General features: G+C 44.1%; 1 protein-coding gene across 1 annotated transcript in view; it reads left to right on the plus strand.

Annotated features, from left to right (window-relative positions):
- LOC139276094 (potassium/sodium hyperpolarization-activated cyclic nucleotide-gated channel 2-like) overlaps window positions 1-17,792 on the plus strand; it is a 335,425-nt gene that overhangs the window by 183,813 nt on the left and 133,820 nt on the right. Inside the window, exon 5 of the mRNA XM_070893567.1 lies at window positions 2,529-2,690. Coding sequence (XP_070749668.1) covers window positions 2,529-2,690 — 162 coding nt within the window. The remainder of the gene's footprint in view (window positions 1-2,528; window positions 2,691-17,792) is intronic.

Consider the following 17,792-nt stretch of genomic DNA (forward strand, 5'->3'; position numbering starts at 1 on the left):
CTTTAAAAATGGCTGATTGCCAATGTTATTGCCCCACTGAGCATGCGCAAACACTGCAACACGCATGCGTGTGCTGCCGGCACTCTCACAGGCACTCCGATTAGGCCCCGCCTCCTGCCCACTCTGCGCGGCCAGCACGGACCTAGCTCTGCCCCCTCTCTGTGTTCTGCGCCACGCTACCTCGACAGACGGCCCGAGAATTGGCCATAATTGCAAGTAATTTTTTGGCGCTGCTTTTGCTCTACAATGTCAGCGGGGGGCTCGGAGGTGCGCCATTTTATCTTTGTGGGGAAATTTGGGCCCTTTGAATCTTATTTTCAGGGTTACATTGACTTTTTTCTTGAGACTGATCCCTTTGGATGTTTCACATTTTTTTCTTCTGTTCTAAAGAGATGTTAGACAATTGAGCACTCATCTGACTGTGAAGACTTCTCCATTTGTGGAAGCTGGGGAAATACAGGAACGGAAGTTTCTGGGACCACATTTAGATACTTGACAGCTCACAGTGATTTACGCTACAACTTAAGCAACATGTAGATTGAATGTCCTACAGGTGTTTGACAACACTTTGTGAGATCATTATACCAAAGTTCACATCTTGATTCTCTACTGGTACATGTAGAATCGGTGATATACACTGAGGAAAATAATAACTTTGCACAAATTTGTAAAATAATTGGATATGACTGCACAGAGATTCATATTTGCATGTGGGAAGGAGAAAATGTGACTCTGACTCTAAAACATTAACTTCACTTACATTGTGCAGCTGTGATCTCATAATCAATAAAGTCATAAGAGGTCCGAGGAAGAAATGTGTATGATAGCATCAGCTTAGTAATAGATATTTAGGGGCTGACTCCAGCAGGACGCGATGAATAGGAACATGCAGGACATGAATATGCACCAGGAACAATGAATATTTAATGAAATGAGTTGGCCTCACATTATGACCTTCCATAATGTGAGGTCTACTCATCATAGAAATAGCTGGAAACAAATGTAGCTACTGGTAGCAAGTCACTGCTGTTAAACCAAGAAGGCAGCATGTTGGAAAGGGATTCTTCTGCAACACTCATTTCATGTGAGCACTGAGTGTTGAGAGTGCTGTTCAGATACCCCAACCACACTATGGGGCAATCTCCTAATCTGAATATTCAGTGCTCATGTTGTGTAGTATCTGACATGCTGGCACACCAAAGAGACAAAGGGTGTGCTAGAACCTCATAAAGGGCTGCAGGTTGCCCCTAAATGGGAACAGCAAAATTTCAAAAACCTCACATCGGCATGGAGGTTGATAGTGTTCTAGAATTTTTGCAAAGTATCTAAACAAAATAATTGGATAGAACACCAAGGAATCACAGAAATAGCTGGAAACAAATATAATGGAAGAATCACAGAAATAGCTGGAGACAAATGTAGCTACTGGTAGCAAGTCATTGCTGTGAAACCAAGAAGTCAGCATGTTGGAAAGGGATTTGTCATGTATGTAGACCATGTATACTAACTGTATAGTCACATAAGGTGTGCCACCAGAGGGCTCGGCGGTGGAAGACCTGAGGGTCACCTGCATGGGTGTGCAGGGCCCAGTATAAAAGGCTGCCCACCATGCTTGTGCCTCACTCTGGAGTTACAATAAATGGGACGAAGGTCACAACAGCTCAAGTACAATACTAGACCTCGTGGAGTCATTCATAAGAGTATTGAAGAGAAATCAGGATTCTTCTGCAACGCTCATTTCACGTGAGCACTGAGTGTTTAGAGTGCTGTTCAGGTACCCCAAGCACACTATGAGGCAATCTCCTAATCTGAATAAAATTAAGAGCCATAATAAGACTAGTGCACAGGAGTGGCTTTGAGTGGTTCACAAGTAGGTTCTAGCATGCTGTGCATACATGTCTGAACAGGCCACAAGCTTCAGCACACCCTAATGTAGGAAGTCGGCACCTGATGCGTATCAGCCCTATGGGTGCTGGATACTTTATCAGCTTCACATACCTTCAACTTTTTTCAGAGTTTCCTGCCCAAACAGGCAATCTATTTATTGGCTTCTGTCAATATTGCTCCTTAACCGGCCACTAGGAAGAATGCAAACTTGTCCTAAGATCACTTGTTTTTCAATTTTCTTTCCTTCTTTTTGGAAAAGCACTTGGCTTGTCCCCAGCATCTACACTTGATGGAATTAATGAGATCAGAAACTCATTAGATGAACAAACTCTAGGGCCAACCTACTGTACCTTTGTGCCACCAGTGCCGAAAGATATAAACTGAAATTAATATTGATAGAAATAATACTAATAAATAAACGCTTATTAATTTTGCAGCTTCTTTCCAGGAAACTGGACAATTGATACTATGGACTTTTTTCTGAGCAGCTCTATATCTCCTTTTCCTTTTCAGGAGCTATATTTACAGATAGTTAGCATTACATGTGGTACTGATTAAAACCTTACCAGAATAGACTAAAATGGTAAACTTTCCTGTAGAGCTTCACTAATTTTCAAAAAATGTGTTTTTGTTTTCTTTAGGCAACAAACCTAAATCTGGAACCTTTACTGTTGCTTCTGCGTGCCATGTCTGTTTGCTTTATTATGCTAATCGTGTGTCATTGGAACGGTTGCCTTCAGTTTTTCATTCCTATGATACAAGGATTTCCTAAGGATAGCTGGGTGGTGAAAGCAAATCTCACAGTAAGTAATATCTTGATTATCTAAACTGATTCTTGTCAGAGATAACAGCACTACTAGTTGGAATATTTTCTATTGTTATACCTAGTGACAGCACCAGACTCTCACCTCAGTATTGTGTGGGTGAATTATATTGCACAACCTTCTTGTAAGCTCTGATTCAATCTAAATTCTTGAAACAAAATTAATTAACAATATGAAGATTTTCTGAATATATCAAATGTGGTAGATTAATTTTTAATAGTTAATATGCATGCTTGGGAAATTGATGAGAAGTTGTGAAAATTGTCTGAAGTACTTGGTTCAATAAAATATAGCTTGAAGAATTTAATATTTTATTTCCATATTTCTTCTTGTTTAAACAAAGTTCTGCACAGGTTTCTTGATACTGTGTTGGTTACATAACTTTAATAAAGTTCTTAGAATAAATAAGTAATATGGCGTGTTTCCCCATTTTTTTTTTGCTGGTTTATACGTTGTTGCATATGCTCAATTTACTTCCACAGTATTTAAAGGGGCATATTGTATAATTATCCACTTATGATATAGGGTTATGTTAGTTATTTGTAATGTAAGAAAAGCCCAGGAGGGCAGCCAAAAGAGATTGCTTACTGGGAGCACACATCAGACTGGGGTGACAAGTAGAAACTAAGAGAAACATCTCAGAATAAAATACTATTGTCAGTATTCTGTACCTTGAATCCAAATATGACAGCTACATCAATAGGAGAGGTCTGCTGGCATAGTTATATATACTAATAGATTAGTCCAAGGGGGATTGAGGTAATAAGTGCAGCACGGCATATTTAGGGCCACTAAATTTCCACCAGGCAGGCCGAGTTAAAATGGGCCCTATAGAAAGTTACGACACAGAAACAGGCCATCTGACCTATGAAAGCTATGTAGGTGTTTATCTCCACATGAGTCTAATCCCATTCTCTTGCTTGCTCCTTATACCCTTTTGCCATACAACGGTGGTAAATTGTTACCTTCATTCCTAGGGTGGTAAGCTGGCAGAGCAGATTGCCCACCTGTTGTAGAATCATTTCAATGGGCTGGAAATCAGACGAGTTCTACTCTGACAGATGCGCCCTTTGTCATACCCTCTTCAATTTGATGTCATTAACAAATGTTGATATTTTTCCCTTAAATTCTCAGTGCAGATCATGTATGTAGTAAACAAGGGTAGCCTCAACACAGACCCTTGTGGAACACCACTCTCTTGTCAAAACTGAATTTTACCTCTATACTTTTCTTTATGCTCTTCAACCATTTCTCTATCCTTGTGATTACATTGTCTATGTGCCATTATATTTGCCATGAGTCTTGTATGTAGTACCTTATCAAATACTTTTTAAAACATTTACATAAACTACTTCCATTGTATTTCCTTTACTGATCCTCTCTGTTATTTCTTCAAATAATTCTATAAAGTCAGTCAAACATGACCTTCCTTTTAAAAATTCATGCCGACTGACCCAGATTAATTTATGTTTAGTAATTTAATTCCATGTTCTAGACTGTCGGGGATGAATTTTGAATTTGAAATTCTAACATGCTATGATCACTCTTCCCTAGTGCAAGTAGTACTCAAACTCCCACTCATCGGATATGATAGTGTTGTGGTTATGTTATTGGACTAGTAATCCATTGGCCTGGACTAAAATTTAGAGAACATAAATTAAAATCTCATTATGCCAGTTTGAGAATTTGAATTCAGTTTAACAATTTTAAAATAAAAGCTGGTATCAGTAAAAAGTGACCAAATAAAATGGGTTGTCGTAAAAACCCCACTGGTTCATTAATGTTCCTTAGGGAGGGAAGCCTACTGTCCTTGCTCGGTCTGGCATATATGTAACTCCAGTCTCACACCAACCTGGTTGACTCTTAACTGTCCTCTGAAGTGAGCTACCATGCCATTCAGTTGTCTCAAACTTTGTCAGGGAAACTAGGGATGGACAGAAGAGCATTCCAGGCGCAGCCCCAGGTGTACCTAAAAATGAATTGCCAATCTGGGGAAGCTACAATACAGGACTACATGCATGCTAAACAGCGGAAGTGGCTTGCTATAGACAGGGAAAAGCGATCCCACAATCAACAGATCAGATTAAAGCTCTGCAGTCCTGCCACATCCAATCGTGAATGGTGGTGAACAATTAAACAACTAACTGGAGGAGGAGGCATCGTGAATACCCACATTCTCAATGATGGCAGAGCTCAGCACACGAGTGCAACCATCTTCAGCCAGAAGTGCCAGGTGGATGATCCATTTCAGCCTCCTGCTGAAATCCCCACCATCACAGAAGCCAGTGTTCAGCCAATTCGATTCACTCCACGTGATATCAAGAAAATGCTGAGTGCACTGGATACAGCAAAGCTATGGGCCCCGACAACATCCCGGCTGTCGTGCTGAAGACTTGTGCTCCAAAACTAGCTGCGCCTCTAGCCAAGCTGTTCCAGTACAGCTACAGCACTGCCATCTGTAATAGAGCTCCCCCTTGTGGACTACTCCTCCACCTAATGGACTACTGTAGTAATGCAACTACTGATGTAAATAATAAAGGATCACACATGATGACAGTTTCTGTTAGAGCCATATTATGTAGTTTCTTAGTGGTATCATAAGAATATATCACATTGGTGATGAGGATAAGATTTCTGGATTCCCTAACTGAAATTTTTGTTGGTGGATAATCCAGCCAACCAACAAAGAGACTGTGAGAGGTTCTTTGTTTTGGAGAACAACTAAAAATCCAAGCTAAATTTCAAGCACACTTGGCTGAACTGTTGACATTTCAGAGTCCAGATGGCCCTACCTATGGAAATAATAGGGCACTTGGGTGAGTTCCATCATGACCGAGAGACTTTCGGAGTGTATGTGGAGTGGGTAGAAATATTTTTCACTGCAAATAGTATCGTTGAAGTCTCCAATGATGAAAACCATAACCAGGTGGTTTTAGAAAGAAAACGGACTATTTTCTTGACTGAAGCCGGCCCCGAGGTGAAAAAGTTGCTTGTTCCCGTCAAGCCAAAGGATACACCACTGATGCAGAGAACAAACAGCACTACAATCCTGAGCCCCTGGAAATTGCTGAAAGTTATCGTTTTGGAATACAAGATCAATTCATTATCAGTGAGTACACTGTAGATTTTAAAAAGCCGTCCATTCACTGTCATTTCAGAAACTTTCATGACCGAGCATTGCGTGACCGCTTTGTTTATGGGATAAAAAATTAAGCAATCAGTTGTTGACAACCCCTAACTTGGCTTTTGATTTAGCTTATCAGACAGCTATGTTGTTGGATATGGCTGACCAATACTCCAGAGAATTTTGCGACATTTCCAGTCGTCAGAATCGCATGTAAGTAAAGGCAGTCAGTACGTTGAAGTCATGATATAGGGGCCTTGGACAATACATCACTCAAAGCTGTCCACATGTGAAGACAGAGTGTTTCTACTGCAAGAAAACTGGGCTCTTTGAAAGGCATGCTGACTGAAGAGTAAACCAATGTTCAATGCTCGAAGTAGAAATTTCCAGACACTACATAACGTTCAAGGGAAGCAACAGGATGAGGAGGTTCTGGAGATACATGTCATCAGGAGCACGAGGGTATCTAACAACAATTCATGATGTATCATCATCGAAGGAGATGTTGCAGGAACCAGGAGGCCCATGGAAATCGACACTGGTGCATCTGTGAGCATAGTACCAGAATTGTTATATCTCGACAAGTTGAGTGATTTTCCACTGGAGAAATCAAAGATAGAGCTGCAAGGCTACTCAGGAGAGCAAATTCCTATTGTGGGAGATATCACCATTCTGGTGAATACAAGGATCAGCTTCAGAGCTTGCCTCTCATAGTAGTGGCAGTAGACAAGCCTGCCTTGATAGGTAGAAATTGGTTGGGATCACTGAAGCGTGATTTGAATGAGATTTCTCGTGTGGAAACGAAATTTGCATCGAAAAATGACATCATCAAGCAGTATCCAAAGGTGTTCCATGAAAAAGGCAGTCCGATCCAAGACTTCAAGGCATGTGTCAGAGTGTAGAAGGATGCTAGACCAGTTTACTGCATCCCGTACCATACACTCAAGGGGAAAGTTGAGCAAGAACTCAAAAGACTAAAAACTGAGAACATTATCTCTAAGGTAGAAGAAGTGTTCTATTTTTCCTGAGCTGCTAGTCATAGCTGAAGAGATTGGTAGACCAACCAAATGTGACCCAATTATGTCAAAGGTGTATGATTATATAGCAAATGGATGGCCAAACTAGGTATCAGAGAAAGATATTCAACCATACTTCGTTTGTAGGAATGAATTATCAATGGATAAAGATTGTATCATGTGGGGTACAAAAGTAATAATCCCAAATAAATTCAGGTCCAAATTGTTAAGAGATCTTCATGACCAGCATCTGGGAATGTGCTTAACCAAGAGTTTTGCACACAGTTATTTATGGTGTCCAGGTTTAGATAAAGATATAGAGTACATCGTTAGTCAGTGTACAACATGTCAATCGGTAAGCAAGAAACCACCATCAGCACCATTACAGCCATAGAAATGGCCTCCCAGGGTGTGACAAAGGTTACATGTAGATTTTGCTGAGCTAGGACAACAATTGTTCATTGTGTTTGATAGTCATTCGAAATGGGTAGAGGTGTTTCCGATGCGGAAAATAACAAGTAAAACACTAGACAAATTGTAAAGATCGGGCCCGAAATTCAGTACCGCTGGAAAGCTGGTGCTCCCCGCATCTTTTTGTGGCCATTAGTGCCAAAAAATTTTCGTGGCTGGGCCACCCCATATTCAGCTCCAAAAGTGAACAAATGGGTTCCAGCACTAATGAATCCTTCCAAAGTGGATTTTTCAGCGGTGTGGTTGTCTTAATTTGAGCGATATCACCACTGAGAAATTCAGCTTGCAGGTAAGGGTTTCTAATGAGCCAGCTACTCCCTGGTCTTTTTAAAGGCCAGGGTTTGCAGCAAGGCCCTGAGGGGGGAAGGAGTTTTGAAGGATGGCTGGTGTAAGAGGTGCAAGGAGAGCCAACAGGTTTACTGATATGGAGCTGGAGACACTAATGGATGGTGTGGCGGTCAGAAGAAGAATACTATTTCCTGACGTGGGGAGACCTGGCAGACAGGCAGTGCATAATGCATTGAGGGAGATTGCAGGGGAGGTGTCAAACACCTCCATGTACGTAAGGACGCACCCTCCCAGGAGGGTGCAGGCCTGTCTGCACCCAGCCCTTCCAGGATGGTGATAGCCCCATGCCTTCTAGGTCTAAGGCGATGGGGATCCTCCTCCTCCTGCACCTCCTCCTCAAGTGGTACTGTTGGCATGACCTCCAGCGGCTGTCCCCTCATGATGGCCAGATTTTGGAGACCCGTTGAGGAGAGTACTGCAAGATTCTACCAGAGCGGTGCAGTCACTGGAACCTCTGCTTAAGGATGCCTATGCACTGCTTGATGATGCACCTGGTGGCACAATGAGCATCATTGTATGCATGCTCTGGCGCTGTCCAGGGGTTCCGCAGTGGAGTGAGCAGCCAAGTGGACAGGGGATATCCCTTATCCCCAAGCAGCTAACCGCAATCCTGATTCGGGCCAGTGAAGACAGTGGGCACACTGGTCTGGTGCAGAATGAACAAATCATGGCTGCTGCCTCCCTTGCCCACTGCCTGTCTGCACGACGCTGACGGTGACGCCTTCTCCTGTGTACCTCCCTGCTTCTGACCAGGTGTACCAGGTGCCGCCCTCCCAACACTCCTCCCATCCTCAGGGTGAACCCTGCCAAGCAGGTCTCTGCAGCCCACAGGACCTGAAAGTTGTACAAATGTATGTGAAAACCTCTGAGCAGTACTCAGCAGGTTTAATGGAGCCAAAACAATTAATAAAACTATTTAAAAAACAAAATACTGCAGATGATGCAATCTGACATAAAAACACTAATCATTAATAAAACGATATGAAAACATAAATACTGTGGATGATGCAATCTGACATAAAAACAATAAAATTAATAAAACTATTTCCCTACCAAAGTGCCCCAATCGAGGCAACACTCCACCACTGTTGAGTTCGAGCACCGACTCGAATACCTTGCAGGGGCACTGCCTGAAGAACTCCTACCTTTTTGGAGCTAAAATCTCTGTCCTGGCCGCTTTTTAGCGGCCCACACGCTGCAGACCTCAACACTGGAAACTTACCTTTATAGCGGCTTCACCCCGCTGTTTCCGGTGGAAGTGAGCACCACTCAACCGCCCCTCCGACCACCCAGAGCTGAATATGGCTCGGAAAAGTACCTCACTGTGGTGGCTGATCAATTTTTGCGATCGGCTGCCCAAACCCCACGGTAGCAGTCCATTCGGGGATGGTGAATTTCGGCCCCATTGTTTACTTCATATGGTCTCCCAGAAGAAATTGTGTCACATAATGGGCCACAATTTTGTTCAGAGGAATTTGAACAGTTCATCAGCAGAAATGGTGTGAAACATACCAAAGTTCCACCATACTACCCTGCTTCAAATGGTGCAGCAGAGCGCACAGTACAAATTGTAAAATGTGCTCTCATCAAGCAAATGTTGGATCCAAATCTAAAGAAATGGCAGTTGTCATTGGACCACACATTGACAAATTTTCTAATTACTTATCGTAATAATCCTCATACAACTACTGGTAGAACACCAGCAGAGTTGTTTCTCAAACGACAGCCATGAACCAGGTTCTCATTGTTAAAGCCAAACTTGGCATAGTCAGTAGAAGAGAAACAATTAAGACAGAAAGGGAATCATCATAGAGATAGAGTAAGAGAGAGAAGTGTGAAATTATATCAGAAGGTTAGAGTGAAGAACCATCACCATAAATGGTTAAAGTGGTTACCAGGAAGAATAGTGAAGATATGTGGCCCTCGCGCATATTTGGTCAAGATGTTTGATCATGGAAAGGTTAGGTTTGTTCATATTGATCATATTTTATCAAAGATGTGGAAGGAGTTGAAAGTTGGAATGATTCAATTATTTTTGATGCGTCAGATAGTCTTGTTATAAGTAGAGTACCAGTAACAAAGTCTACATCAGATATTCTAGAAACAAATCCAAGAGAAAGTCAGAATTTAAGACTGAGTCCAAATCAGGCAGCCAAACAGTCTGAAGTTGTAAAGAGCCCAAATGTAGATCAAGGATTGTTCTTGGAGAAAAACTCTTCTCAGGCTCATTCTAGAATTAGTCTAAGTTCAACATCAAGTTTGCAAGGTTCTGTTCAAGAGTGAAACAGAAAACCAGTGGTTCAGTTTGATTTGTAAATATGGAAAAATACGTTCATGGGCTCAATTTTCCCCAATTATCTGTGTCGTTTTTTTGGCATGCACTGTTTTTTTTTTGCAGTAAAAAAAATCTCCCAAGTTTCCTCAAAGTTTCTGCACCAGTGTAATTCAGTTAGTTACGATTTTTTTAGGTTATGATTTTTTTGCGTCATAGGGGACCTGATGTCCGTGCCAGTTTTTCACATTTAAGCAAGTTTGGCCAATTTACATTTTTCCGAGGGCGGCATATGCGACCAATTCCAAAAAACTTTCTGGGCACTTAAGAAAAAGCACCGCACATTGCAAAATTGGCTCAGAAAGACGCCATTGTTTTTAGCCGAAGTTTTGGAGGGAGTCAAGAAGTCAGAGAGTATTCATAATAAATGTTAATTTTTTCAAAGTCAAAAGGGAGAAATTGGAAGTCTAATGCAATTCTTGAATTTTTGACTTTTTTCAAAGTACCACCCCACCACTGAATGTCTCCTCAGCGGGCTTGAGGGTCGGAATGACGGCCGGCAGAATCGCTCCTTCGCCCGGACACAAAAGCTCAGCTTCAAAAGAAGCCCAGGGGTGGGGTGAAACTGAACTGCCAGCCACTTATATAAGAGATGAGAACCCTTAGGCTATAAATTATCAATTTCTAAAAGCTTTGTTTTCATCCTCAATACTGTCATACCTCAGCAGGTTCAAAAGAAGACCGGGAGAGGGGGTGTGGAAGCTGAGCCCCGAGCCCCAGTGTCCGGGCGAGGGAACGATTCTGCCGGCCGACGCTCCGACCCTCGAGTGGTGGGGTGATACTTTGAAAAAAGTTCAAAAATTCAAGAATTGCATTAGACTTTGTTGCCCCAAATGTCTTCATTGAATACCTAGCTCCCCGTTCTAAGCAAGTCTATTGCGCATGCACAGACCAGGGTTTGGTTCATACTAGGGTATCCACCTTGGAGAGAGAGAGGGAAGAAGAGGTGTGAGTGCTTTGTGCTGCAAAGCTACAATTTAATTATGAGAGCAATATTGACAATGCCATACCTCGTGCAAGCCTTCTGCATGATGGTGCTGTGGAGGAGAAGATTGATTAGGCAGCATCACCTGAGGAACCCCAGAGCATGTAGGATGATGGGCAGGAACATCAGAATCTAAGAAATAGGAGCAGGAATAGGCCACCTGGCCCCTTGAGCCTGCTCCGCCATTTAATAAGATCATGGCTGATCTGATCATCGACTCAGCTCCACTTCCCTGCTTGCTCCCCATAACCCTTTATTCCCTTATCGCTCAAAAATCTGTCCATCTCTGCCTTAAATATATTCAATGACCCAGCCTCCACAGCTCTCTGGGCAGAGAATTCCACAGATTTACAACCCTCTGAGAGAAGTAATTCCTCCTCATCTCAGTTTTAAATGGGCGGCCTCTTATTCTGAGACTATGGGCTAGAACTTCCACTTTTGAGCTTATCGCTCAAAAATGAGTGTTATTTTCCGGCATGGGTGGTAAAAATGGTTTTCAGATCGCCAGCTGCTCGCCCATTCTCAAAACACCTAGTTTACATTTTTGAAAATGGCCGTTACCGTGATATCAAATGGGCGGTAGTGTTACATTTTTTTGACCTTCTGCCATAAAGTGTGGCCATCCTTAGCAATGGCATGGTAATGCGCGATTCCTGTAATTCTGGAGGTCAAAGATCACCATGACATGCGCAGAAGAGGAGACAGAGAGAGAGGGAGCTCAGAGGGACTGAAGGTGTGGCTGGGTGTGGTGTGGCTGCTTTGGGAGGAAGGAGGGAGACTTTAGAACTTCACAGCAAGTAGGCAAACAAAAATTAGCTGTTACCAGCCACATATTTGACCGAATTTGCCCTATAATAGAGGGAGAGGAGGAGGTATCACAGTACGCTGTGGAGACTGACGTTGGAGAGAGCAGTGAGATGGGAGAGGAGCACATTGGAAGCCACAAAAGAGCCAGGAGGTTCTCAGATGAGGCAAATGCCTCCCTCCTGAAGGAGGTCGAGTTACGCTGGGGTGATTTGACACAGGGAAAGCGTGGGAAGCCCACCCTAAAGACCTACCAGAGGATAGCAGAGGTGGTCTCGTCAGCGACCAATGAGGTGCATGAGGGCAACCAATGCCGCAAACGATGGAACGACCTTGTGGGATCTGCAGGAGTACGTATTACATTGATTTACATATACTTATGTATTTATATAATTTGATTTGTAACAATCATGAGTGGCTATCAGCAGATGTGAGGTCTTGCACTTTTACTAGAAATGTTTTACTCAAAGCCTGCGGTCACAGTCTTTAGGTAAAGAATGATAATCTTAATAATCATGATTACATCTGTCGGTTATGTGTTGTATCAGTCTCTGTGACAGTACCTAGCAATGATATCCGCAATGGTCTCATGCTATATCGTCCTGTCACTTTTTACAGAAGAAGCTACCAGTCCCCAGCGACATCACAGAGATGGAGGAGTGAGTGCTAGCACTGGTGGGGAAGCACCCCCGGACAGCCACAGATGCATCTGCAGACCCTGAAGTGATGCCACATGAGTAAAGCTTACACCATTGCATGATGTAAAGTCAATAGATGCCACACCAATTCATATCTTATATGATAGATTATTTCTAAAAGTGTCATAGAAATAATGCTGGCTTAATGAAAATCATTACAATGCACAATGTGTTGATGGTGATGAAACTGTGATGTCTGCGATGATTTTGAGAGCGGTGGTGCTTTTGTTGTGCATATGCTGTGTGTAGCGCTGGACTCACCATGTCACCCTAGCACCCCCTTCTCCTCTAACAACCTCATTTGTGTCTTGCAGCTCAGCCAGTAGCACGGCCTCAGACAAGACCACAGAGGCCAGAAGGTGGGGGCGCGGGGCAGGAGTTGGCGGACGATCATATTACATCTGGTGTTGAGGAGCTCCGATTGTTACCCGTCAATCCACTGGGTCTGTTCTCGACGGATGAGAGCGCGGACTTCGAAGAACCTACATCACCACACTCCTGAACCCATTCCACCCCGAGGCCATCTATTGATCCTCCGGTCATTTCCGTCTCCACTCTGGAGGTGCCGGCCCCAAGCACCTCTCCACAGGGCACCTCATTTGTCCCCAGGACAACGCCGACCCCGCGGAGGTCTCGTGGACGCGTCAGGTCTGTTCCACGAGCGCGACATGACAGCGGAGCGATGGTACAGTTGTCCAGGAGCTCATCGAAGCTTTGGGGGGCATATCCCGACACCTGGCCACCATGACCGAGTACATTCCACGCATGGCGGAGTCCCTGGATGCGATAGCCAGGAACACTGCTGTCACAGCCCTCCCAGTGGTCCCAGAGCGTGGCACTCCACCCCTAAGTTCTACACCACCACTGCAAACGTCAGATGAGAGAAAGGACCAAGATCCCGCTTCTGCATCAGAGAATGTTGCCCCCTCGGCACCCTCCGCTCCCATACCCGTCCAACCAATGCATCTACTTTCATCCCCCCCAATGAGGCACTGCCTGAGGAGCTCCTCGGCCAGGTGTAGTGGAGCGAGGAGAGGAAGGGACAGAGATGGGGAGAAGGAGAGGGGGGAAGGAAAGTGAGGTGCATTTGCGCAGGTGATGGCTGTGTTATATCTCCATCTGGGTGTATGCAATTTGTTGCAATGTATAGGGGCTGGGGGCCACGCTCCTGCTTTGCCTTTGTATTCTATGTTGCTGGACATGTTGAACATGTGATTGATGTCAATGGTGGAAAAAGTGGGATGTGGGCGAGGGTTGGGTGTTATTGGCTGTGATACTTATGATTTGAGACCAATGTTGGTATTAAACTTTTGTTATTGAACATAACCTTGTTGCGCATTGTCTCAGATGGCTGGACCGTTACACACTGGTGATTCCTTACCAAGAAAGGGTTAAATACAACTTACCATCAATCAACATAAACTTTAATTGGTACCAAGGTGATGGGTACCATTGATGTCTGAGCTGCACACACACAGCAGTGTGTCAGCGTTGTCACTCACATCAGCGCTCTTTCAGTCAAATCTTTCTGATATCAGCTCCTTACGTAAGAGTGGGATTTAACAAATGCCAGCCACACCACTGGCGTTCGTTCCGGTTAGTTACACTTTTTGTGGGCAGTTTTTTGAGCAAGCGATATTGTGGGCGATATGTGTGCGAGGTGGTGAAATTGTGGATGGGCGGCTAGTTTGGATAAATATGCTCTTTACGACAAAAAACAGTCGCTGGGCGTTAATATTGAAACTCGGCATTAATTCCGTTCGGAAAGTAACGCTGGGCGATATTATAGGCTTTGAATTCACCCATTCTGCTGATTCCGCCCCAAAAAAGTGGACGGGCGGTAATATTTTTTCTCGCCATTAAGCACATCGGGAAAATAACGCTCGGCGATAAGTCTCCTAAAAAAGCCCGTCAATTTCCATTTTGTGCCAAAATGGGCGATATCTGGGCGTTATACGTCATTTCAGCGGTTAAATGGGCATTAAGTGGGCGTTAAGCCGGCAAAAAAAGTGGAGGTTCTAGCCCGAAGTCTCCTAGTTTTAGTTTCCCCTATGAGTGGAAATATCCGCTCTGCATCCACCTTGTCGAGCCCCCTCATTATCTTATATGTTTTGATAAGATCACCTCTCATTCTTCTGAACTCTAATGTGTACAACCTACTCAATCTATAATCAACTCCCTCAACTCTGGAATCAACCTAGTGAACCTTCTCTGAACAGCCCCCAATGCAAGTATATCCTTCCTTAACTACAGAGACCAAAACTGTACGCAGTACCCCAGGTGTGGCCTCACCAATACCCTGTACAATTGTAGCAGGATTTCTTTGCTTTTATACTCTATTCCCCTTGCAATAAAGGCCAGCATTCCATTTGCCTTCCTGATTACTTGTACCTGCATACTTACTTTTTGTGTTTCATGCACAAGGACCCCCAGGTCCCTCTGTACTGCAGCAGTTTGCAATTTTTCTCCAGTTGATTCCATCAATGGCTGCTGGGTCTGGGCGTGTTTCCTTATTGCAGCAGCTACCTGCGACATTCCCTCCCGAATGTTCACCGACAGTGTATCAGCTACCTGCGGCATTCCCTCCCTAATGTGCCTGGACAGTGTTCCCATTTCTCGCGAGAGTGGTGTTACCTCTCTTGACAGTCCCAAAAGCTCATCACCCACCCCGCTGATGGTGTCCACGAGTGATCACGTAAGGGCAGTGCTCTCCCCACTCATTGCCATCATCTGAACCACATCTGTTACATCCTGCACCTCAGGAATGCGCTGTTGAGCTCTCCTTCTCCTCCTCACCTTGTGTGTGGCTCGCTGAACCCCACTGGGACCCACAGCCTCGGACGGTGGGGCCCTGGATGTGGCTTGCTGCACCCCACTGGAACCCGCAGTCTTGGACTGTGTGAAACCAGGAAATGTCCCAACACTCACACCTCTCAGGAAAAGGACTGGCACCTCAATAGCCGGCACCAGCACCTCCTTCAGAGTGAGTACAACAGTGGGGGCTTCATCCTCCACCTCACCCTCCCACTCACCCCCATTCTGTTGGTGTGGAAGGTCAGATTGGAAGATGTTGTCCTCTTCAGGCTCCTCCATGTCTGAATCCTCTTCTGCATCGGCTTCAGTCTCGTCATGGTTGGCCTCAAGTTCTGCTAAATATAACAGAACAGACAAATGTTTAGCAGCAGAGGAGGGGGCAGGGTGGCATGAATAGGGTCACACAGCGCAGGCAGCAGGCTCATTTTAAGCACCACAATGAATATTGCATCAACCGAAGCGTAGCTGATGGAGACATCCCCATGAACCGAAGCATGGCTAGTCCGCACAGTACTTAACATTTAGCAAAGCCAGATTGGAATTTGCAGGACTTACCCTCTCCCTCAAGTGTGGGCCCAGCTTGTGCAGTGGTGGTTGCTTTTCTCCAGGCAGGACCCATCAAAGCAGCAACCCTCTCTTCCAAGTGTATCAGTGGGTGCAGGCCTCCTCCTGTTCGAGTTCTCTCTTTTGTTGTGTGCCACCTTCCTCTGCAAAGATGAAAATATAACATTTTAGAGAGGGTGTCTTTCTGCTGGGTAGGACATATACAGATGGTCACATTTACAATTGCAATTCCAGTGAATAAATGAAAATATTACTTACACTAACTGCTTAACCAAGCAGTTCTTTGTGCACTGGCCTTCGGACCTCGGGGTGGTCACCATTGCACAGTAATCTTGTGAAAGTTGGTTCCAGTGTTTCTTCATTTCTTTTGGTGAAACTTTTATTTGACCTCTGCTGGTGTCCAGCTCGTGTCATCTGGCCTCAATTACAGTAACCAGGGCCTCCACTTTGTCCTGTGAGAAATTCTAGGTTCTTGAATCGCTCTGATTTTTCCCACTCAGAATTACAGTTCTCACACGCCATTCAAAGTTCTCATACACAACTGGCTTTTTAAAAATGGCTGAATGCAGACTGGGAGGTATACTGGGCAAATGCGTCCATACCAGTCATGTAAAAAACATAATTTTTTTCCCGCGCATGCACAGAAGGAGAGGCATCCTTTTTTCGGCGCAGACCTTAGGCTCCACCCCCCAAAGCTAAAGGACAGGCTGTGCGGCATCAATTTCAAAAATTAGAATGGGGAAACTTTCAAGTTTTTTTTGGCATAGTCGGGCCCAAAAATAAAACTGCCGTAATTTTTCAAATACGCCAAAAAATGGCAATGGGGAAAATTGAGCCCCAAATCTTTAGTTATGTATACCATGCAAGTTATGTATAATGATTATTTTGTTGTGATTACTTTTTCATTAAGGAGGGAGAAGTGTAATAGAGCTCCCACTAGTGGACTACTGCTCCACCTAGTGGTCTACTGTGGTATGCAACTACTGATGTAAATAATAAAGGATCTTGTGGCAAGGTCACATGATGACAGTTTTTGTTAGATCCATCTTGTATAGTGTGTTTCTTAATGGTCGTAAGCATATATCACAGCATCTACCTGACAATGTGGAAAATCACCCAGGTATGTCCTGTCCACAAAAAGCAGGACAAATCCCATCCATCCAATTACCCTCACAATAGTTTACTCTCAATCATCAGCAACGTAATGGAAAGTGTTGTCGACAGCGCTATCAAGCTGCACTTACTCACCAATAAGCTGCGCACTGATGCTCAGTTTAGGTTCCACCAGAACACTCAGCTCCAGACCTCATTACAGCCTTGTTGCAAAAATAAACAATATAGCTGAATTCCAGAGGCGAGGTGAGAGTAACTGCCCTTGACATCAAGGCAGCATTTAACCGAGTGTGGCATCAAGGAGCCCTAGTAAAATTGAAGTCAATGGGAATCAGGGGAAAACTTTTCACTGGCTGGAGTCATACCGAGCACAAAGGAAGATGGTTGTGTTTGTTGGAGGTCAATCATATCAGTCCAGTATGTTGCTGTAGGAGTTCCTCAGGGCAGTGCCCTAGGCCCAAACATCTTCAGCTGCTTCATCAATGACCTTCCCTCCATCATAAGGTCATGTAGTGGGGATGTTCGCTGATGATTGCAAAGTGTTCAGTTCCATTTGCAACTCCACAGATAATGAAACAATCCATACCCGCATACAACAAGAACTGGATGACATTCAGGCTCGGACTGATAAGTGGCAAGTAACATTCACGTCACACAAATGCCAGGCAATGACTATCTCCAACAAGTGAAAGTCTAACCACTGCCCATTGATATTCAATGGCATTACCATCACTGAATCCCCAACCATCAACATCCTGGGGAGTCACCATTGACTAGAAACTTAACTGGACTAGCCACATAAATACTGTGGC

This window comes from Pristiophorus japonicus, chromosome 11 (assembly GCF_044704955.1).
Source record: "Pristiophorus japonicus isolate sPriJap1 chromosome 11, sPriJap1.hap1, whole genome shotgun sequence".
Classification (NCBI taxonomy): Eukaryota; Metazoa; Chordata; class Chondrichthyes; family Pristiophoridae; genus Pristiophorus; species Pristiophorus japonicus.